This window comes from Colias croceus, chromosome 3 (genome assembly GCF_905220415.1).
Source record: "Colias croceus chromosome 3, ilColCroc2.1".
Taxonomy (NCBI): Eukaryota; Metazoa; Arthropoda; class Insecta; order Lepidoptera; family Pieridae; genus Colias; species Colias croceus.
In genome coordinates, this window is record NC_059539.1 from 10,795,206 (window position 1) to 10,820,320 (window position 25,115).

General features: G+C 33.6%; 2 protein-coding genes and 1 long non-coding RNA gene across 3 annotated transcripts; 2 read left to right on the forward strand and 1 right to left on the reverse strand.

The window, feature by feature from the left end:
- The first annotated feature begins 5,079 nt into the window (after window positions 1–5,079).
- LOC123705976 (collagenase-like) lies at window positions 5,080–7,100 on the forward strand. Its single transcript, XM_045655098.1, has 5 exons — window positions 5,080–5,277; window positions 5,752–6,019; window positions 6,177–6,266; window positions 6,534–6,730; window positions 6,989–7,100. The coding sequence occupies exons 1-5, from the start codon at window positions 5,080–5,082 to the stop codon at window positions 7,091–7,093; spliced, it is 858 nt and encodes a 285-aa protein (XP_045511054.1). The 3' UTR covers window positions 7,094–7,100.
- LOC123705977 lies at window positions 5,456–15,594 on the reverse strand. The gene is made up of 4 exons (XR_006753353.1): window positions 15,322–15,594; window positions 7,770–7,948; window positions 5,775–5,954; window positions 5,456–5,561 (listed from the first exon to the last, which is right to left on the reverse strand). It is a non-coding gene; the product is annotated as an uncharacterized LOC123705977 (long non-coding RNA).
- A 4,047-nt stretch (window positions 15,595–19,641) lies between these two features.
- LOC123706220 (collagenase-like) lies at window positions 19,642–21,564 on the forward strand. The gene is made up of 5 exons (XM_045655392.1): window positions 19,642–19,839; window positions 19,967–20,234; window positions 20,526–20,615; window positions 20,869–21,065; window positions 21,424–21,564. The coding sequence occupies exons 1-5, from the start codon at window positions 19,642–19,644 to the stop codon at window positions 21,526–21,528; spliced, it is 858 nt and encodes a 285-aa protein (XP_045511348.1). The 3' UTR covers window positions 21,529–21,564.
- The last annotated feature ends 3,551 nt before the right edge of the window (window positions 21,565–25,115 follow it).

Here is a 25,115-nt window from a genome sequence, read left to right on the forward strand (position 1 = left end):
TGTTAGTTATATTCTAAGAGATTTCGACCCCTATTTGGGTAAAGGCCTCCTCCATCCTTTTCCATAACTCTCTGTCCTTGCCTGTCTTTATCCAGTCTTTTCCTGCGACGTGTATTATATCATCAGCCCACCGTTTTAATGGTCGACCCACATTCCTTTTCCCCTTTGGTCCATTCCATCTTGTAGCTTCCATGGTCCACCTTCGGTCTTCATATCGTGAGATGTGCCCTGCCCATTTCCACTTTAGTGAGAGTGCGTGTCTGAGAGCATCAGTGAATCTAGTTCTTTGACGAATATTTTCGCTCTTAACTTTATGTATTTTTTTAATTTTTAATATGCTCCTCTCCATCGCTGTTTGACTGCATTTGATTTTTTGTTTTATTTTATTTGTGAATATCCAGGTTTGGCAGCCATACAACAAACAGGGTAATAGGCATGTATCATATATAGTCTTTTTCATGTGCAAGTTGTAGTTCCCTTTTAAGATTTCTCTCAGTGCCCAGAATTTTTTCCAAGTTGCGTTGATTCTTCTTGTTACTTCTTCTTCATTACTTGTCGTTTTAAATGAGATTTGCTTCCCCAAGTAGATGTAATCACTGACATATTCTATATTGTTCCCTTTTATAGCTATTGGTCGTTCATGATTGTTGGTTAATATCTTGGTTTTGTTTACATTCATTTCTAGTCCGATTTTAGAGCTTTCGTAGTCCAGTGATCTCATCATCTCTTCAAGGTCCTTGGCAGTTTCAGCAAGTATGGCAATATCATCAGCGAATCTCAGATGGTTTAAATAATGTCCGTTTATATACACACCTTTGTTTTTCCAGTCTAGTTTTTGAAAAATACTTTCAAGTACTGCAATAAACAGTTTCGGAGAAATAGGATCTCCCTGTCTCACTCCACGTTCTATTTTTATTTCGTCACCCCTAGTTTCTAATTTTACTCTACTCGTGCAATTTTTGTATATATATTTCAAGATATTGATGTATTTACAGTTGATATGGAATTGTTCCAGTGCGTTCCAGATTGAGCAGTGGCTGATGCTGTCAAAAGCCTTGCTGTAGTCAATGAAGGCCACATACAGAGGTCTATTGTGTTCTCTGTATTTTTCTATAACCTGTTCTAATGTCTGTATGTGGTCCACTGTACTAAAACCTGGCCTGAATCCTGCTTGCTCTTTCGGTTGCTGTTTATCAATGTCATCGGATATTCTCTTTAAAATTATAGATGAAAATAGTTTGTATGTACTAGCTAGCAGGCTTATAGGTCTATAGTTTCCTATATCCAATGGGCTTCCTTTCTTGAAGAGTAGAATTATATCTGATGTACACCATTGTCTAGGTACTTTTTCTTCTTCTAGTATCATGTTAAATAATTGCTTGAAATGGCGCGTTAAAATAGGTGCTCCTATTTTAAGGGCTTCATTACATAAACCATCTGGTCCAGGACTTTTCTCTGTCTTCAGTTTTTTAATATGTTCTAAAACTTCAGATTCATCAATTTGTTTAACGCAGTCCGTCGTATTTATGAGTGGTGTTTGTTCTTTTATCTCGATGTTGTTTTGTTTCCTGTATAGTTTTTCGTAAAAATCTGTTGCATGGCTTATTACATCTCTTCTAGAGTTAGTTTCAAGTGAATTATTTTTGAGTTTTTGAATCCATGACTTTTGTGTGGATAATTCTTTATATGCTTTTTTAGCACTTCTAAAATATTTAATGTTTCTTGAAATAATTTCATATCTGTGTTTGTTATAATCTTTGCGGATTGATCTATTGGTTTCTTTGTATATTTTGCTGAGTTCGTTTTTCATATCCTTAGTTTTATTCTTTGAGTGTTGTAGTTCCGTGCGCCTTTTAATAAGTTGGATTGTGTCATTAGAGAAAATATTGTCTTGTTGAGGATGTTTACTATTCTTGCATTTTAAGCTTTCTGTTATACCTTTTTCCAGGATGTTGTAGTATGATTGGATATCAATACGGTCTCTTTCTATATCTTCTATATGTGTTCGTAGCATTTCGATGTAGGTTTTGATGTCTGTTTCTGTCTTAGGGATAGTAGGTGGTGTTGTGTAGGTTTTTCTGCTCTTTACTGGAATCTTTAAAAGTAATGTTGCTCTCACTAATTTATGATCGGAAAAGAATTTAAAGTTGCTTAGTACTTCAATATTAGTTATAAGTTTATGCTGATTTATCATTATAAAGTCAATTTCATTTTTGGTTTTTTGGTCAGGAGATTGCCAAGTCCATCTACGACATTCTTTCTTTTTGAAAAATGAGTTCATTATTGACAGTTTGTGTTGGTGTGCGTAGCTTAAGAGACGTTCGCCTCTTTCATTACACACTCCATAACCATATTTTCCCATTACTGGATAATAGTTTACTTTCGGACAACCTATTTTCGCATTAAAATCTCCCATAACAATGACCTTACCTTCTGTTTTGGTGTGGGCGTATTCAATGTCTTTGTAGAATTTTTCTATTTCTTCTTCTGTTGATCTTTCCGTTGGCGAATAACCCCTCCACCTGTTAGATTACCGGGATAAAATTATCTCATAATTCAATAAAGTCTTATAATTCGATAAAGCCGGCTGCACGCACGAAAAAACATGACTCATGCGGCGTTACCTCGCTCTGACTCATCTGAGGCGTTCCATGTAAGGCTTGAAGTGCGAGCGAGAGCGCGGAACGAGCGACAAAGAAGCACAATCGGACGTTGTCACGTTCAACTATCGTCAGTAAACCGACTTTACAGACAACCAATTTTTATTTGAATTGCGACATGTGACTGCAGATGAAATTGTTAAAACTTTTAAAACTTTAAACTTAAAAAAAAACATGTGATCTCTGGGGAATGTCTGTAAATTTAGTAAATAATATTACTACCTACCTAGAAAACATTGCCAACCATTTAGCGTTTATATCAATGGTGTGACTGTGGTATATTCCCTGATTTGTTAAAGTTTAGTAAAGTTATTACTTTATTAAAAAGTGGTGACCAAGAAGACTGTAATAACTAAGGTAAACGCAGGTATTAACAACCCCTCTAAGGCAATTTCAAAATCAACCATATTTTTTAAGTATACTTATAGGCTTATTTCTATTTGAGCAAAGTCTTCGAGAAATTAATTTTAAACCAATTATGTAGTTAGTCATTTTGTTTCAAATGGTTTACTGCACGCCAAACAGTTTGGTTTTACAAAGGGGCGCTCTACCACTGATTCTGGAATAGCTCTTTTGTCACATATATATATTATAAAGCATGGGAAAATTCAAAGAATAGGGGTAAATTTTGCGACCTTTCTAAGGCTTTCGACTGTGTAGAACATTCCACTCTATTACGGAAACTAAATTTTTATTGTATCAAAGGTTTAGCTCAGGACCTCATAGCTTCATATCTTCAGAACAGGGTACAGACCGTTGTTGTTAATGGAGAGAAATCTTGCGGTGCACCGATTAACATTGAACACGAAATTTTGTGGGTCATTTGTAACAGGATGGAGGTTCTACAGGGGTCTTAGCACGCAATGACAAAAAGAAAAATGATGGTCAGAACGCTGATACCGGATACCTTAAGATACTATAACGTTTTATATTAGAGTATCTTAACATAAAATATTATAGTATCTTCACCGTGTGTGACGCGCTTTACTCCAGTATCTATGTTGGAAGAAAAGAGAATTTTCAATCAATATTAATTTGTTCTGTTAGATAATTTTTAACAGCTAAGTAAAGACGAAGGATTTTTTCGTAGGTAACGTTTACTGCACTAGAATTAATGTTTTCTTGTTATATCGTATTATCTGGAATCTTGTAAAAAGTATCTGGCTCAGTATGTTTTGTGTAAAAATAAATAATAAAATAAATACATATTCATCTCAGCTGGTCTATAGGTACTACTTTAATGTTCCTTATGATTTTTAGTCTAGGTACCACTGAACACATTTTTAGCCATATTAAACCAAATCAGAAATTAAAATCAATCTATTTCGAATTAAAGTCTTTAATTTTTATGAGAGATATTAAATTCTAACATTTTTATGGTGGCCATCAGTTTAAAGTGAAAACTAAAAAGTTGATAGTCTAGTAAATAATCAATTTGCTTGCAGAAAATACGAAATCAACAAATCGACTCCATCTTTCTATCTTGTAGCTTATATAATATGGATGTACCTACTATCTGGAAGCCGTGGCTTTTCAACTTTTATGCAGATACGATACCTATCCTCTTTTTACGCGAAAGAGTCGTCTAAATCTTATTTTATTACCTAATGGTAGGTATTAAATTTAGCATAGCAAAAGCATTTAGTAGGATTTGTATAATATGTACTTTTATTAGATAATTTTATATGAAATCTTCATATTTTCATCCACTAGTTTTAATTATGTATCTAATATACATATTATGAAATTCTCAATGTTAGTTACCATACTCCTCCAAAACGGCTGGACCGATTCTCATGAAATTTTCTGTGCATATTGGGTCAACATCTATTTTTCATGCCCCTAAAAACGTTTGCGGGTACAGCTAGTTTTTTTTATAAAAAATACCCATCTACCGAAGCTTCATAAAGTATGGAGGTTCTTAATTTGGATTTATTTTTGTATTCAGGTGTGTAACTTCAGAACTTTCATTTGTGAACTGATTTTGATGATTCTTTTTTATTAGTGCTATTTAAAATCAAATTAATCTAGAAATCTAGTTGTAACATTGATTCGTAACTAAGATAAGTGATGTGAGAGATGATTATTATCATTCGATTTTTTTCTAAAAATCATATCAATATCTATGAGATCGTTTTAGTCAGTTTTCTATATTTACTTCCGCTTCTACGTATCTAGATTTTATACTCATACGATATTGATAAACGATTAATCTCTTTCCGGTAATTTTAAAATACAAAACAAATATTTTTCTCTGGTTTCAAGATAACATTGATTTCAAATAAGTATACAGAATTAGTGCTGATTAGCAAAATTAGGTATATTTCTCGTCTTAATTGATTTCGATATCTGATAAAATCAAGTATAAAATACAAAGAAAATCTAGCAAACGGTACATTTTACGGTACACTACATCAAAATGAAACTATTCCTGGTAGTCGTCGGTCTCTCAGTGGCACTCGCCGCTCCTCAGTATGAGCCCATAGTCACGGACTACCACAATGTGATTGGTATTCCTGAAGCTGCCCGCATCAAGGCAGCAGAAGCCGCTCTGGACTTCGACGGCTCCAGGATCATTGGCGGTTCCCTAGCTAGCCTTGGTCAATTCCCCCATATGGTAAGTTTAAGTGCATATTTGAAAAATGTTTGAAATTATTTTTATGAAGAAAATTTGGAAATATACCTATATCCCCCCGCGTCCTTCAACGTTCTAAATTACATGTGTAATGGAAAAGAGAGAGTAGAGAGAGAGTAGAGAGTTTTTTTTTCATGATTTATTTTTATAAAATAATCCCAAAATAAAATCGAACTTGCGCTTTAAATTAAATTTCTAACAAAATATTGATGCTGTCCACTTCTTGTTCGCTCCGTTTTTCTGCTTGGGTATCAATGGCAGGTCACCTGGAATGAAGTGGATTTAATTTTATACTCATGCTTTGCAATTGATTTCATTTTTCATTTCTCCAAGGCTAAAAAAGGCTAAAAAAGTGGTTAGTAGTTTTGATTTTATAAATCATTAGCATCTAGTTTTATATTTTGTGCTAAGCGATTCAGAAAAATGTCAAATATTATAAATGCCTTGTATTTATAGGGTGGGTTGGTGATCACTCTTACTAATGGTGCACAATCCGTCTGCGGCTCCTCCCTGATCAGCAACAACAGGATTGTTACCGCCGCTCACTGCTGGCGCACAAATCAGTCCCAGGCTAATCGTTTCACCGTTGTTCTTGGCTCCACTCTGCTCTTCTCTGGTGGTACCCGCATCAACACCAACAGTGTGACAATGCACGGAAGCTACAACATGAACACCCTTGTTAACGATGTCGCCATTGCAACTATTTCTTGGGTGAACTTCAGCAGTGAGTAACTTTAATTATTTTGTGCATGTACCCACTAAAGATGATGATGATGAAATGAATGAATTTTATTCTTTATTGGTATTCGAAATGCGCTTTGGACTTGGAATTTTTTTGGGTACAGACATTACAGTCTCAATGATTGGAAATTTAATTTCAGACACCATCAGAGCTATCGCCATGGCTACTGGCAGCAACCAATACGTCGGTGTTACCGCTACTGCTGCAGGTTTCGGAAGAACTGCTGACTGTGAGTATTAATTTATTGTCTTTAAAAATAAATATATTATAATAAAATATATCTTTACTGCGGTCACAGGTTTATAAAGTACAATTTAAAATGGAGCTCTGTCTTGCCTAGCTAGTCAAACTAAGGAATCTGGAATACAGTCCCTTTCTAGATATATTTTACATGTTTTGAGCACAGGTTTTGTTCACGCTGCCCTACCACAATTCCTTTATGATAACTGGGTCCTGATCTAATTTTCATCAGAAAATAATTCGCTATGAATTACAGCTGCTGCTGGTGCCATCACTAACAGCCAGGCCTTGAGACACGTCAATTTGCCCGTCATCACCAACGCTGAGTGCGCACGTGTCTATGGAACCAACACCATCATCGCCTCCACACTCTGTGTCTCCGGTGCCAACGGTCGCAGCACATGCTCTGGAGACTCTGGCGGCCCTCTCACCATCAACAACAATGGCCTCTTGGTAAGTATATTAATTATTGTTCTTGATTGACTTTACGGGTGGAATTAGACTTTCAAAAACTGAAACATCGGCTTATAATAACTATGATTTTGCACATTGGTTTACTTTTAAAGTTGAACCAGGAAACATTTATAGTGTAGTTTTCTATTGTTGAATATTACAAACAGTAACTTCTCTTTCCTATAATAATTAGCAGTAAAATATTATTGGAATAATAACGTTGAACAGCTCTGTAATGTAACTTCTATGTATCAACAGATCGGTATCACCTCCTTCGGTTCCATCAGCGGCTGCCAACGTGGATTCCCCGCTGGTTTCGCAAGAGTCACATCCTTCGAGTCTTGGTTCCGTGCCCGCATGTAAAACCGCCTATGTTTCATTTAAATAAAGTTGCATCCGTTTAAATTTTCTTTCATTTAAAGTTAAAACCTTATTGTAGTTCAAAAAGTTCTTCTTCTTACTACAATTAATCTAGATAATCATACATAACAGTGATAATGTACTCATCTCTGTCATAAGCTAGGCCTTGTGAAATGGAGGGATCAAGGGACTTTAAATTTCTGACAATATTATCTGAAAACATTCGTTTCAACTTGCTTCCTAGTTAAAACTTACGAAATATGGGTATTGGAATACAAGAATGACATAAAGTTCTATGTGGACTATCGAAAATTATAGGACACACAATTTTAATATATTATGTGTTAAATTATAAGCATGAATATTTGATTTTTATGACAAATACAGCGCAGTTAAAAGCCTTGCAGTCAGTGTTTTATAATAAACTAGATTTTCGCGCGCGGCTTCGCCCGCGAAAGTAAAACCCGCATAGTTCCCGTTCCCGTGGGATTTCCGGGATGAAACTATGTGTTAATCCAAGTTACCCTCTATATGTGTACTAAATTTCATTTTAATCGGTTCAGTAGTATTTGCGTGAAAGAGTAACAAACACACACACACACATCCTCACAAACTTTCGCATTTATAATATTAGTAGGCATGACTTTATGTTTTATTATTATTATAAAATTAAACTCACCTATTTCATGTAAACCTTCAATAACTAATGATCTTAGTTAGCTAGTTTGTAGAACGTCCACTTTCCATTGCTTCAGAACATTTCAGATGATCATGATAAGAATCTCAATTCTTTCATTATTCTATCTTAATTTTCTGAAAACTTTTGAATACAGCCAGCTCCTCTCTGCACATTACTACCTAAAAATGGAAAAATATTAAATATTAAAATTAAATATTAAACTAATGTAACTTTTCTCATGTTTATTTATTTATTTATTACTAGCTTCCGCCCGCGACTACGTCCGCGCGGATGTCGGTCTTCGCGTGGATGGTTTATTTCTCCATTTTGAGTAACTCACAATGACATCTTATAAATATCTATTGGACCCAAATACGGCTAGGCCTATAATAATACGCAACGTGTGTTCGCGGTTCTACAGAACAACGTCTATGGATAAAACTGAAAAATTAATTTAATTTTTTTTCTACGTATTTTTCCAGGATAAAAAGTATCCTATTTTACGCCCAGGATAATAAGGTATAATTATACAAAGTTTCATCGAAATCGAACCATTAGTTTTCACGTGATGCCTTCACATACAGACAGACAGACAGACAGACAGACAGACAAAAATTTTTTTAATCACATATTTGGGTTTGGTATCGATCCAGTAACACCCCCTGCTATTTATTTTTTCAATATTTTCAATGTACAGAATTGACCCTTCTACAGATTTATTATATGTATAGATAAACATAATGTTAGTACATGACTTATAAACTAATGTTAGTAAATATTAAAATATACTAATTATTATCAGTTGTTGAGGCACCTTGCGTAAACCTATCGCTTTGAATGGACAAGTTTACGACTTTACGCACAAAGTGTCCCATGAAAGATGACAATATAATATATCTCTCACATTGTGTTTAGCACCACACCATGTTTTATTTTTATTTTAATACACATATTATAGTTCAGTGAGTATTAAGCCAGGTAGTTGGCCCTGGAATGTTTTTGGCAGTTTTGAAACTTCAAATGTTTGAAATTCTGGTATTTTTATGAAATTTTTACCAGTAGCCCACGTTCGTATCTTTGAAAACTCTTACTTCCCAACTAACTGGTGCCCAATCAATAGTCTCAATAATTTTCTTTGTAGGTATGCTTATGATATTTGTCAATTTTTATTTATTCTAGAATTAGCTTACCGCCCCCCCGCGGCTTCGCCCGCTTTGTCTAAAACCTAATAAATTATATGTATACACAAAACCTTCCTCTTGAATCACTCTATCTATTAAAAAAACCGCATCAAAATCCGTTGCGTAATTTTAAAGATTTAAGCATACAAATTGTCATAGGGAAATAGGGACAGAGAAAGCGACTTTGTTTTATACTATGTAGTGATGAGGACAAAGGGAAACAATACTATTTAGTATTTACAGTACCTAGTTACAGATTTCCTATGTTGTATATTCCCTGCCGAAACTGCACTAACAATGAAAACGATATATTTTTTTAATTTATTTATTTAGAAAGTTAAAACGAAACATAAGAGGAAGATTTATTTCAATCAATATATATATAATATACAATATATAAAAATGAAACCCCTTTCGCGTTGTCACGGCATCACGTGTGAACGGCTGAACCGATTTTGATAATTCTTTCTTTATTATATTCCTTGAAGTACGTGGATGGTTCTTATGTAGAGAAAACTTAAATATTTACCAAAATAAAAATACAAAATACTTATATCATAATTTTACCAAGTCATACTAAGCATTTTAATGATTGCTACTATAAAATCGATGGAGGCATTAAAATGATTATAATCTATTTGCAAAATTACTATTTAATCACATAATGACATTTTTTTATCTTAGATTGGAAATATTCTAATAATTGAATAAGTACTTAATCAATTAATTGGCGAATTCGCCAAAATATTATTTAAAAATTATACAATGACGCGTTAAAAAAAAATTATTTAATATATTTTCCATTGATGATCTAGAACAACATTTTACATGATTCCGCGGAATAATGTTTTTATGGTGGTGGATTTATTAATGATATTTTTAAAAATAAAACGAGAAATATTACATTAAACGCTCCCATACATTTGATTTCCCATACATTTTGTATTCATAGCAGATTTTCGAATGACGTCCTCATTGTGCAATACCACGAGGAGCTATTTAGTTCCTAAATGAGCTTCCCTTCAAATTTGCGGGGTTTAAAGATATTTTTTTTATATTTTCCGTTTTATTTAAAAAAAAATATTACGGCCATTTTACTCATTAGGTAAAGTACTTTCGATATCAGTTTTTAAAGTTTTTTGTTATTTGTAATAGTTACGGAAAAATCGCCTGTGCACACTTAACGATTAAACCCTGTATATTACCACTAGCTTTCCACCCGCGGCTTCGCCCGCGCAGTCCAGGAAGTCCGCGGGATTTCCGGGATAAAAACTCGAGTATCAAAATATCTCTATACCAAATTTAATGCAAATTAGTTCAGTAGTTAAGGCTTGATTGAGTAACAGACAGACAGAGTTACTTTCGCATTTATTTATAATAATATTATATATATTATTAAAATATTAAAGTATGGATTATTTTGAATTAGGGATTTTATTAAGAAAAATTTTATACAAAAAATTAGAGCCCGCTCAATTTCAGTAGAGAAAAATGTTATAACGACGTTTTCAGACATTTTTTTAAGTGACGATTTAATTTGCTTTAAAATTTTCTTCCTTACGTATAAAGTTATTATTGCAGAGGAATTATAGTAGGCGTTTCTTTTTTCATTTAATATTTTCTTACAATAAAAGTTAGTTAAATTATATAGTAGTTCAATAATCTTACTCTTGAATATTAAGTTTTTAGAATGGCCATAGAATATACTGGGTGTCCCACTGCAACTGTTGGTAAGTATACTAAGCTCAAAGGAGGTTACAGTTTTGCATACGCTGAGTACATACCTACGTAAAAAATATTTATAAAATTCCAGATGCATTTTTTTTCAAATAGATGAACTCTATGTGTACACCCATAACAAGCAACCCGCCCAACTTCGCTACCAGCACGTGAGCTATCGTTTAAGATTATGTTTTCGAAGACAAAATGCTCACATTAGATAAGCGGTAGTACAGGGTGTCTCAAAAGAAAGTTTATATTTTGTGGATGAATAAAAAAAAGTAAGCGGTGTATTGAAAAAATGTTTATTAATTATTAAAGTGCATAATATGGGAATTTATTTCTTAAAAATAATATCGTCCAAATGCAGTTCATTGCGTTCACGGCACTCATTTAATCGAACAGTAAAATTACAGTATTTATGACAGCTCGGCAGGTAGACACAGTGATGGCTGCCATTTCGTGCTGGATATTTTCTTTTAAATGCTCTAGAGAAGTTGTTTTGTTGGCATACACTTTAGATTTAAGATACCCCCACAAGAAATTATCAAGAATAGAAATTAGCGAGGAATTATTGGCCCTTACTTTTTCGAAGACGAAAGGGGGCGTGCAGTTACAGTAAATTCAGAGCGATGGTAGACGAGTTTTTAGTGACTGTACTGCAAAACCATGCAAAACTTTCCTGGCTATAACCAGAGAACATGGTTGCAGCAAGACGGAGCTACATCACACACATCCAATATGTCTTTACCTCGAATTCATGAAATTTTTCGGGGAAAATTTATCTCTAGGAGAGGTGATATAAATTGGCCTACACGCGGCCCTGATTTAACTCCCATGGACTTTTTCTTATGGGGGTATCTTAAATCTAAAGTGTATGCCAAAAAACCAACTTCTCTAGTGCATTTAAAAGAAAATATCCGACACGAAATGGTAGCCATCACTGTGTCTACCTGCCGAGCTGTCATAAATAATTTTAGTGTTCGATTAAATGAGTGCCGTGAACGCAATGGACTGCATTTGGACGATATTATTTTTAAGAAATAAATTCCCATATTATCACTTAAATAATTAATAAACATTTTTTCAATACACCGCTTACTTTTTTTTTATTCATCCACAAAATATAAACTTTCTTTTGAGACACCCTGTATATGCCGGCTGCAATAGTGCGAAGCTAGAGAAAAAAACATGAATATTCAGGAAAAATTTAGCAAAAAATTTTTGACGTAATTTTGTTTTTTTTGACGTGATCAGTGCATGAAAAACTACAAGTCCATTCGCGCTTAGTATATAGGTACCAATAGTGGGACACCCTGTGTACTAATATTATAAAGCTGAAGAGTTTGTTTGTTTGAACGCGCTAATCTCGAGAACTACTGGTCTGATTTGAAAAATTCCTTCGGTTTTAGATAGCCTATTTATTGAGGAAGGCTATAGGCTATATATCATCACGCTAAGACCAACAGGAGCGGAGATATGCTGGTGACACCGCTGGGAACAGCTAGTTCAGAATATTAGGAATTGTATATTTATCTGATAATCAATTTATTTATATGATTATCAATTTTCTTTGTAAACGCTAATTACATAACATATTTACATTAATTCAGTTAATTAAAAATAAGCGCATATGATAATTCATTATCTTTATATTTATCCTTCATTGATAAAATTTTAAAACCGAAGGAATTAATTATCATATTTTATGAATCATAATAATTGCTTATAATAATTGCGGATTCGCTCGCTTTGTCTACAACCTAATAAATTGTATACAAAAACCTTCCTCTTGAATCACTCTATCTAATAAACAAAACCGCATCAAAATCCGTTGCGTAATTATAACGATTTAAGCATACATACGAACATAGAGACAGAGAAAGCGGCTTTGTTTTATACTATGTACTTATGTAGTGAGGAAGAAGGTAGAGATTGTTTCGATAGGTCCAAAATATTATTCAGTAGTGCGAAATATTATCTAGTTAATACAATATAAATAATAATAAGTGTCTCTTTTTATTATATATCTATAATTATAATCGCTGAGATTCCGAAATTAATTATCAACATTTCATATTATCATTTTCATTTTTATATCATCATCAGTCCACATTAATTGCTTTTTATTATTGAAAAATAATGTGAAGTATGAAGGATTAAATGCTCTCCGTTTTTAGTTATCATATAATATTATGTACTAGCTGCTCGGATTAGCATTTAGCTCCACAGCTATGTCAAAAAACTACTACTATCCCTAAACTCAAGCGGAGACTAATAAAAAAATCAATCATCAAAAAAAAAATCGTCCTGTCGTTCTATGGTTATAAAAGATGTTATAACTAAAACGACATTATTTTATGTTCATAAATATACATTCCCACGGAAATGTGATAATTAATAACCATACGGTTATCACTACATACTTACCTAGTATAAAACAAAGTCGCTTTTTCTGTCCCTATGTCCCTTTGTATGCTTAAATCTTTCAAACTACGCAACGGATTTTGATGCGGTTTTTTTTCATAGATAGAGTGATTCAAGAGGAAGGTTTTTGTATACAATTTATTAGGTTGTAGACACTTTTTTTTTTTTTATAGTGGGGAAATCTTCCAAAGATACCCACTGCCCCCGGGGAAGGAGCCGTGGGTTATGTCGGATTCCTACCGACTAAAACCCCACTGTGTTCCGTCGAGCCGCTTTAATGATGGGGCCGCGGGTATTGGTTGGAGGTTGTAGACACATGCCTGTTGTAGACAACTACCTGAAATGTTTTTATCGACATCATTTTGCTTTTGAACATTCTGTAAAATATTATACTTAGAACAGATTTTTTTTTCTTTTGAAATATTACCGAAAAGCCGATACAAGAGAAGATATAGAGTTCGAGAAGTGTGCCTGATTTAGTAAAAGCTCATTATCACGCTGTTTGTATGCATTTCCTGAGAACATTTACTATGGCAATGTTTATTTTTTTTACACAATATGAAAGTAGAGATTTCAATGAACAAAAGGCTCCCCAAATTTTTGAAAAAAGCTGATATTTTGACGGGTGACTTTTCGATTGAAAATTAGGTTGTTTTTTTAGTATTAATTCAAAATAAGGCGCAAAAATAAATATTTTCAATCAAAAAAATTACAGTGTATTTGGGACATATTAAAGTAAGTAAGTTTCCACCAAATTTCGTAGAAAAAATTTTTTTTGAAGTAGATAAAAATAAAAAACCAAACACATGGTCTTTTGAATTTTTCACCTAAATTTTGAGGTTATGTGAAAAAATTGTAAATACAAAAGTTGTAGATCTTTTTATTACCTACAACTTTGCGATTGAACGTTTTTCCGTAGGACTTGTAGTTTTGTTGGAAATCCTTAAAAGTTCCCCCCTCCCACTTCCCGAACTCGGATTGACCGTAATTTATTTTTCCTTTTATTTTCATCATATTCCCCTCCTTTTCTAATGGGTTTCATCTGACTGCGATTTTTTTTTATCTTTTTATTATTTTTAAAGGCTTCTACCCCAGTCTAAATATTATTTTTAGTGTAATGCATTTCTCAGATTTATCAGATTTAGGTAAAACATGCAATAATGATTGGGTGTGGCTTCAACGGATTTCATGCCTATAGAAAACTATAGAATTATATTATCACTATATAGTAAAATATAAAATAAATATATATATTATTATAAAACAAAGTCGCTTTCTCTGTCCCTATGTCCATATGTTTGCTTAAATCTTTAAAACTACGCAACGGATTTTGATGCGGTTTTATAATAGATAGAGAGATTAAAGAGGAACATTTTAGTATGTAATTTACTATGTTTTAGACAAAGTCACGAAGCCGTGGGTGGAAAGCTAGTCTGTTATCCATACTAATATTATAAATGCGAAAGTAACACTGTCTGTCTGTCCGTTAGGGGCCATCCATTAATCACGTGATGTTTTTTTTGGCATTTTTTGACCCCCCCTCTCCCTTGGTGATACGTGGTGAGGTTTAAGATTACCCCTCCCCCCTCTCCCCTATATCACGTGTATTTTTTCGTACCTGCAAAGAATCTATTTTTTTTTTATAAAAAAATACTGGTATAAGTATCATCTAATTTTATTATAGAAAATTAAAGACTACTATAATAAACGTTCATAGGTAGACACTGTGGGTAGACAGAAAGATTGCAGTTTGTTTTTTAATTACAAAAAAAATTATGAAAGAAATGCGAAAAAGTTGTACGCGTTTGACTAAAAATAAATACATGTAACGCCGCTTTTCGGTTGAGTATCGCGCGCTTGCCGAAAAAATAAATACACGTGATAATATATCACTTTACCCCCCTCCCCCTGGTGATATTTCGTGATTTTTTGATGGACCCCTCCCCCCCTTTCGAGCCTCACGTGATTAATGGACAGCCCCTTACTCAATCACGCCTTAACTACTGAACCAATTTTGCATGATCTGGTATAGAGATAGACATATTTTGATACCTGAGGGCCGAGAAAGGACATAGGCTACTTTTTACCCCGGGACATAGGATAGGTTATTATCACGGAAATCCCATGGGATTGTTTGAAAAGTTTTTCTTTGACTGCGCGGGCGATGCCGCGGGCAGAAAGCTAGTAAAATATAAATGTTAACATTTAGTTTAATATTCACTTACTTGTCCATTGCAACGTCTTCAATATCATCGCGATGTTTTCAAAATGATAATTAGTGTATCTTCAGGAATTGTCTATCTATGTTTTATCAATTTATCATTAATCGCATTAATTTTTGTTTTTTTCACTACAATACATGTCCGATGGGTTTGCTTGCGATATTTAATTCTTTTTTCTTGATTATTATATAGCTGTCTGTTTATTAATCTATCCAATGATCATTGAATTTTGGGAATTTCTTGATGTCAATCATACATTCTAAAATCGCACCTCACATTATCTGAAACAGATATAAGAGTGAAATTAATTTCTTGATTTGTATCCAGGATAACAAAGTATTGCTTAAATATGCTTATAAGTCTGCCTTATTTTTAAAAATATATCGTCAGAATACAACACAATCAATTTAGTTCCCAAAATAGCCCCTGCGGCACTCCGTTTATTATTATTGGACTACAGCCCCTGTAGTCTGTACAAATTAGTCGGTAATTACCGATAACTTATTTATAGACCCGTCTTCAGCAATGAAAATGATGTCGCTTAATACCTCTCCCCAATTTGATGGAAGCATACAATGGATACATATTTGTTTATAATTTTTATTCTTCACAAAACTTTCCTTTATGCGTCAAAATATTTATATAATAATAGCCTTGTAGCAATGCATTTTTATCTAAATTAATAACATCATTATTTCAATTCCGTAGATATATGAAAAATAAATAAAATATAGATTTCATGGATTTGGAAAATCATTTCTTTGCAACACATTCGAATATTGTCAAAACAAATTATTCTTTGACATTGTCAATCGTTATGATTCCGACGTTTGATCTCGACAAGATCTCGAAGGCCCTTCTCCCATTAAGCTACCGGTATCCTACACGTCCGCGACTAGTATAGGTGGTCGTTTTTGCGTCGCGTTTCGCGCGTATCTCTTCGGAAGAAAGATAAAAAATTCTTATCATGTTGTAGTTCTCGTGCGGCTATCAAAACTCTACAATTTACTTATGTTTCTTTCATTATATGGATGAATCCAGTACATCCTACTTTTACATCGTCACTGGAATCGCTCGACATAGCGTCCGTCTACAAAAACGAGGCACAATAATGATGAATTTAGTCATTTTTCAGTAGCTTAATATGCGAGCATCGGGCAGCGAGCAAATATCTAACTAGTATTCTACTCGAGTATCGTATTCTAGAAGTATCGAAATGGGAGAAGGGCCTTACGGTTTGTGTGGATTTGTAGATACGGTTGATAATATCGGAAACATTATATATTATTATAATTTTATAATAAATAGAAGATATTTCACACTTCCGATGCTATATTATGATTTAACGCAATATTTTTTTCTCTTCTTTAATGTTATTGCAATTAAAATAAAATAAACAAATAATGTTTTATTTTTAAGATGGTTTCAAAATCTTATTGAAAATTTTAAGAAGCCTCTTATATTATATTAAATAAATATTAAAATAGTGTACTGCAGCTGTCTGCATTTATTCAGCCTAAATTATTGCATTCATATTCGATTAATTTCTTTTTGAACTTCTAGGATAATAAAATTATACAGATGAATACAAATAAAATAAAACGATCCAATTACGAAATAAATTTATTAGAAAATTTTAATTTAACAGTTTATAATAGCGTAGTTGAAAATTTGGCTCAAAACCATCATAATAATTCTAGTAACTTGTTCATCTGTAAAATATAAAATTTATAGATAAATATTTATATTTAACACATAAATAATATTAACCGTGAACCGCTAAATCAATTGCATTGCATCCTTTGCTTAATTATTAACTGTAATAAAATATACAATGATGCACATCTATACATATAATAAATCTGTAGAAGGGTCAATTCTGTACATTGAAAATATTGAAAAAATAAATAGCAGGGGGTGTTACTGGATCGATACCAAACCCAAATATGTGATTAAAAAAATTTTTGTCTGTCTGTCTGTCTGTCTGTCTGTCTGTATGTGAAGGCATCACGTGAAAACTAGCGGTTCGATTTCGATGAAACTTGGTATAATTATACCTTATTATCCTGGGCGTTAAATAGGATACTTTTTATCCTGGAAAAATACGTAGAAAAAAATTAATCTTAATTTTTCAGTTTTATTCATAGACGTTGTTCCGTAGAACCGCGAACACACGTTGCGTATTATTATAGGCCTAGCCGTATTTGGGAATTGGGTCCAATAGATATTTATAAGATGTTATTGACAGAGGTACTCAAAATGGAGAAATAACCATCCACGAGAAGACCGACATCCGCGCGGACGGAGTCGCGGGCGGAAGCTAGTAATATAATATAATAATACAAGCTAAAAATACAAATGATACAAATTATCCGTTCCGTCCTTAGTTTTAGTTCCGTCAGTTTCTATGATGTCTTAAAGATTTCTCAAAAGGATTCGAATTGAGAGCTTTTGGAGCCCTATCTTGTAGAGCTTTTGGAGTCTTTTGATTAGAATTTTATTGCACTTCACAAATAACAAAATATTACTAAACTAAAACTAATAGCTTTAACTATATAAAAACATAACGCAGATTGATATTTTCTTAGGATATTTGTTATCCAATAGATTTATAGGACTTTTAAGAACATAATTAAAAATTATCCTCTTGAAAACACACAATTTATATTTATTTTGATAGAAATATTATTTAATATTTTCATGATTGATGATTGATGTCAAATGTCAAAAAAGTAAATAAAGAGGTTGCCATACATGGAATTTTGGATTCCATGAATATGTAATTAATAGAAAATTAATTAAACGATTGATATAAAAAAATATCGAATTTGATTAAAATTAAATTAACTGCCATGTTTTTTTGTGCATAAAATTTGCTTTTTTTATATGCAATTGCAATTGTAATAATGCTAAAATTAATATAACTAATTTTAATTTACTATCTATTCCCTAAAACTAAGCTAAATTTCTTGGAAAAAGAACACTAAATTTTTTAGGTCTATACTATAGTTACTGATTGGTTACTGATAATCGTTAGTTACCGACCGATTTCGGTCGATATCGATGTCGATTAGTGTCGAGACTACGCCTACAGGAAAGATAAGTAGTACCATTACTACTGAATACATTTTCTTGTTTGCCTACGGTTAGGGCGGCCGTACACGGAGCGCTTCAAGCAGTTGAGACCAACCGCTTGAAGCCTACCGACCTCGCGGTGAACTATGGACATTCATTCACCGCCGTACACATGACCGCTCGAGCCGTCCGCGTCGCGACCGCTTCAAGCCGTCAACTGCATGATGAAATTTCATCGTGCCGTCGACGGCTCGCGAGCGGTTGACTGCGCTAGAGCCGTCAACAGCTCCCAACCCCCCTGAAAATGACTCGACTAGTCGACTCGAGCAGTTGACGCCGACCGCTCGAGCCGTCCGTGTACGGCGCTCAGCCGTTAACTGCTCGAGCGGTCCGTGTAGGGCCGCCCTTATACCAAGCTTCACATGGAATAATTTGGAGTGTATCAAATTATTCTGTCAAATGCACGTACCTAAATAGTCCAGTCGAGAATGATTATTATTATAATATATTTTACCACAAACATGTTCACAAATAATAAAAACTATATGAGCCAAAATTAAAACTTTTAGATTTTATAATGAGATGAGAAATCAAACATAAGTACCGAGAACCCGGAAATGACATAATTGATGCTAGGCTGTTTTTCTCAGAATGCAGGTGTTTTTGTTAACATTACATGAAGTTAACTAACTGGCCAGTGGCCAAGTGCAAGTCGTCCACCGAGGTTTCCATATAAACTTGTTGACACTTTAAATTTATGCTTTTGACAATTTGTCCCTTATTTGTGCTATGAGACGATACTTCATACTTACAATCATTTCAAGAATCAACCAAAAGAAGTAAAGGCAAGTATTCTGTGTGGTTTTCATTGACTTATAAAATTGTTTTTTTACAGCTTCAAGGAATCTCAGCTTGATATCTCGACGCGTGTTTGAGAAAAAGGATATTGAAAGATAGACAGACAGAGAGACAGACTAACGGCTGAGCAAGTGATCCTAGAAGGTTTTTTTTATTATTTTTGTGGATTTTTTTATAGTAATTTTAATTTTTAATCTAAGAATACATTTATTAAATTTTCGGTGTAACGATAAAAAAAAAATTCCAACAATATTATATGATATCACTAATTTAAAATGAATATATAGAATTAGATTATAAATAAACGCACCTCCTCGTCTTAATTGATTTCGATAACTGATAATCTTTAGTATAAAATACAAAGAAATTTTCTAAACGGTACATTTCAAAATGAAACTATTCCTGGTTGTCATCGGTCTTTCAGTGGCACTTGGTGCTCCTCAGTATGAGCCCATAGTCACGGACTACCATGGTGTGATCGGTATCCCTGAAGCTGCCCGCATCAAGGCGGCAGAGGCTGCCCTGGACTTCGATGGCTCCAGGATCGTAGGCGGTTCTACATCCAACGTGGGCCAGTTCCCGCATATGGTAATTTTTTATTTAAATTTACAAATAACCTTTATGAGGAAAGGGAGCTGTGTATTTTCCTTCAGATTTATGTGCAGATCGTGTTAGGAGAAACAAAAACACTTCAAGTAAATATCTTGCATTACAGGGTGGGTTGGTGATCACTCTCACCACTGGTGGACAATCCGTTTGCGGTTCCTCTCTGATCAGCAACAACAGGATCGTTACCGCCGCTCACTGCTGGCGCACAAACCAGTTCCAGGCCAGATCCTTCTTGGTCGTCCTTGGCTCCAACCGTCTATTCTCTGGCGGTACCCGTATCAGCACAACCAGTGTGACAATTCACGGCAGTTACAACATGAACACCCTTGTCAACGATGTCGCTATTGCTACCATTTCATGGGTGAACTTTAACAGTAAGAGCTTTTTTTGTTGTTTACAATTTTCATAAACGGCTTATTCTATTTCTAACTAAATTGACATGATTATTTAACATTTATTATTTTGTTATTTATGTAATTCGCACTTTGACTTTCGTTGGCTTGAGACATTTATCATAAGTTAAAATATAATATCCACGTTATCACAGTATAGAATTATTTAGTAGTGAACGAAAAGCTTTTTGCATTACTTTTTTTCTATTTAATATATTTACTTTAAAATAAATATATTATTTAATATTTTTATATTTATTAATTTAATTTTAGACAACATCAGAGCTATCAACCTGGCTTCTGGCAGCAACCAATACGTCGGTGCTACCGCTACTGCTGCAGGATTCGGAAGAACTGCTGACTGTGAGTATAATATTGTATACAATCATATCAAAATAGGTCAATGGTTTTTTAACACAATTTTTATGATACGATGCATTTTTTCATGATGCCATAATATAATTTCTAGTTTACCATGACAGGGTTCAGATCTACTATCTGCCATAAACAGTACTATAATTACGAATGAATTTTGATGATCTCATGACGTGTAAAAATCTTCTGAAGTAAGACAAAATCTTCGTGTAAAGCTCTACATACAAACTATTTATTACAGCTGCTGCTGGAGGCATCACAACCAGCCAGGCCTTGAGACACGTTAACTTGTCCGTCATCACCAATGCTGAGTGCGCTCGTGTTTTCGGATCCACCACCATCATCTCCTCCACCCTCTGTACCTCTGGTGCCAACGGTCGCAGCACATGCTCTGGAGACTCTGGTGGCCCTCTCACCGTTAACAACAACGGCCTTTTGGTTAGCATTTGTATTTCTTGATTGACCTTGCGGGTGGAATTTGACTTACAAAAATAATTTCTCACATTGTTCAGTAATCTCATTATAATTAGTACCTATATAAAAATGGAATGGTTCCTAAATTGTCTATCTATTAGCTGCGCTTCTGTTGCAGCTGCAGCTGCTGCTGTCTGCTGTTGGTGTTAGTTAGCGTAATTATATACTTCTATAGCCTATAGCCTTCCTCGATAAATGGGCTATCTAACACAGAAACAATTTTTCAAATCGGACTAGTAGACTTTATAATATTATAGTATTGGTTTTCCCTTGAAGGAATCAGGACAGCTATTTATTAAATGTTACTTCTTTGTATCAACAGATCGGTATCACCTCCTTCGGATCCGCCAGCGGCTGCCAACGTGGATTCCCCGCTGGTTTCGCAAGAGTCTCCTCATTCGAGTCTTGGTTCCGTGCCCGCATGTAAACCGCCTACTGTTTAATAAAGTTGAATTCGTTTAAATTGCCTTTTTTCTTATTACTTACAACCTTATCATCATTCAACAATTTCTTGAGATACCGGCAGATAAAATTTGAAAAAATTGCACAAGGAAGAAGCTTCCCATTCCCAAACAATCATAAAGACCAAGATTTTACTTAGTCACTTAATTATTATTTTAAAAGGTGTTTTTAAATCGATGATATGGAAGAATATGTTAAATCCGATTCGATTGGAAAATTTATATTTCAATATTTAATAATTATCTTTTAGGATATATTTTCAGATTGTAACTAGGTATTTATTGCAATTGATAAATATCTTTGGCTAACATAATTATATGATAACTTACAAAAATATATATTTTACTAGCCGTTTGACTCGGCTTCGTGCGTTTTGACCAATAATGAAAAAATATGACGTCTATGACGCCTGTGTCTGTTAGTGGCGTCGTAGCGTACAAAGTGATGGATCGTTTCCAATGCAGTTTTTTTTTTTTTCATTTTAAAATTACCTAGGATTTATTTATCAAGATATCGGGTCGGGTTGTTAAAATTATATACCTAATGTAATTTAATATTATTTATAAATATTTTTCTTTAATTTCTTAACCCATTGAGCCCCGAGCGGCCCGATCGGACACAAATACACAATAGATTTTCTATTGTGTCTGTGATTCCGGGGGCTGTGAATGCATGATTCACAAAGTAATCACCAGGAATTGTTGTTGAGTTAAAATAATATTTGGATAAAATCTACGACAAGGTTACGGATAACATGTTTTTTTTTATCGGCGTATTTATCAAATTCGAAAATGTTTTTTATAATTGTCTTTTTTTATTTTTACGTACATAATTTTTACGTATCGATAAAGGCGTGGATTTAGTCTTTTGGAATATTGATCCAATTATTTCAATGAAATATAGATAGAACTGTATCTACTTATGATGATTAGTAGCTAAATTCATAAAGGGTAGCTTTTTGTTTTTTGCTATTATGCCTACTATATAATATACGCTCGACTTCACCTGCTTTGTACAAAATTAATAAAAAATTTAATACACAAAAACTACAGCACACTATCTATGAAAATAACCTTATGAAATTCCGTTGCGAAGTTCAAAGATTTTAAGCTTACAATAAAGTGAAGTCCCGTGTCCCCGTAGTGGGGTAAGGGGCAGATGCATTATGCATATTTCACTGATCGATTTTCTTTAGGGACAACTAGGTGATCAGCCTTCTGTGTCCTACCAGATAAAGACATTTTTTTTTCTTCGTCTCCACCGGGAATCGAACCCAGGACCCCTCGGTTTTACGCTCACGCGACAACCACTGTAGATACCAAGAAGGCGGTCTAAGCTTAGAATACATAATATATATCCATACTTAATATTATAAATGCGAAAGTAACTCTGTCTGTCTGTCTGTTACTCAATCACGCCTAAACTACTGAACCAATTTTCATGAAATTTGGTATGGAGATATTTTGATACCCAAGAAAGGACATAGGCTACTTTTTATCTCGGGAAAATGACGCAATCCCGGAAATCCCACGGGTATGGGAACTATGCGGGTTTTTCTTTGACTGCGTGGGCGAAGCCGCGGGCGGAAACCTAGTACATACATATATTTATATAATAGGTAATAATGTAGGTACTCTTAGGATTTAAGCGAACATAGGGACGGACAGACAGCGAAAGCGACTTTGTGTTATACTTTGTAATAATATGTAATATTGAGTATTTTAGTAGCACAAAATGTTCCTCTTTTTACACACAACGTACTTATTGCGGAATAATTATATAAGGCGTTTCGTTTTTAATTAAGTTGAAATATACCTGTATTTTTTTATTTCATTTACCAGTGTGTATATGTAATTATTATCCTTACCTATAGATATATTAACAAAGCAAAAATAATCATAGACTAGTCCACAGTTAAACATTACATATACGAATAGGAAACATGTGGTTTTGTATGTATGTTTTTAAAGTTTACTCACACTACTGGACCGATTTGAAACTTATTGTTATCCATAACGTACATAGTATAAAACAAAGTCGCTTTCTCTGTCCCTATTTCCCTATGTCCCTTTGTATGCTTAAATCTTTAAAACTACGCAACGGATTATGATGTGTTTTTTTTTTAATAGATAGAGTGATTCAAGAGGAAGGTTTTAGTATAATTATAATTTATTAGGTTCTAGACAAAGCGGGCGATGCCGCGGGCGTTAAGCTAGTTTTTGATAAAACCCATCATTCAGTTCATTCAGTTTAAGTTCATATAAAAATATAATATATTTTTGTATGAACTTAAACTACAAAAATATAATATATTTTTGTATGAACTTAAACTGAATGATGGAATAACTAGGTAGACCAAAGATATCATTATTGAATTTAATATTTGAATTTGAATTTGAAACTAGATTAAATTATCTACACCCGCAGGGAAGGTAAGGGCGCTATACATTTTAAATTTTATCCTTGTGGGAAAATTGTAATATAGATTGCGGATCAAAATTAACTAAACCTAAGTACTTTTTTTGTTAATTATTTAAAACATATGGAATTTTTGCAATCAGAACTTAATTTTTCTTTTCAAAAATCACCTAGATCCAATCGGATCGAAACACTTCAATAGTCATTTTCAGAAATTGGTTTAAGGATGAAATATAAATAAATACGACATTGATAGTTTAAAAAAAATACCCTAAAGGCAAAATTAAATTAAAAACTGGGATGAGAATTTTGTGCGATGATGAAGGCCTATTTGCAGTTAAATACTCTAAATAGCTTATTTAAAAATATTTTTAGCCTAACTAGTTCAAATGTTTTCAAAGTTAAAACCACACTAGTTAAGACAGTATTATGACAGTAATTATATTTATCAAAGCGGATGTTATTCTAACAACGAAACAAAAATTATTAACTTTATTTTGACACACAGGAAATATTTCAATGTTCTTTTAATTAAAAACTAAGAATGCTATTTCCTATTTTATGTTCTTTCTACATTTATATTTCTGTGTGTGCAATAAAATAATAAATTAGCAATAAATAAGACGGACAATAATGGCTATCATTTAGAAAAAAAATCACTTACCCCTTCATATGCCATATCTAACGTCGTCCATTTGAACTGAATCTTGTAAAATGATAAGAGTTTCTCCAGAAATGGTCGGTCTGTAATCAATACCAACATCAATTAATCAATTATCATTAACACAATTCACACACTATAAGTAGGCTACGTTGTATGGGTTCGCTTGCGTTATTATTTAATCTATACTAATATTAAAAAAGCTGAAGAGTTTGTTTGTTTGTTTGTTTGTTTGTTTGAATGCGCTAATCTCGGGAACTACTGGTCCGATTTGAAAAATTATTTCGGTGTTAGATATCGAGGAAGGCTATATTATATATACTTAGGCTATATATCATCACGCTAAGACCAACAGGAGCGGAGCAATGCGGGTGAAACCGCGGGGAACAGCTAGTCGACTATAATAATATTATCAGTTGATTTGTCTGTCTTTGCTCGTAGAATTTGAGGAGATTTCTTGATAGTATTTTGTC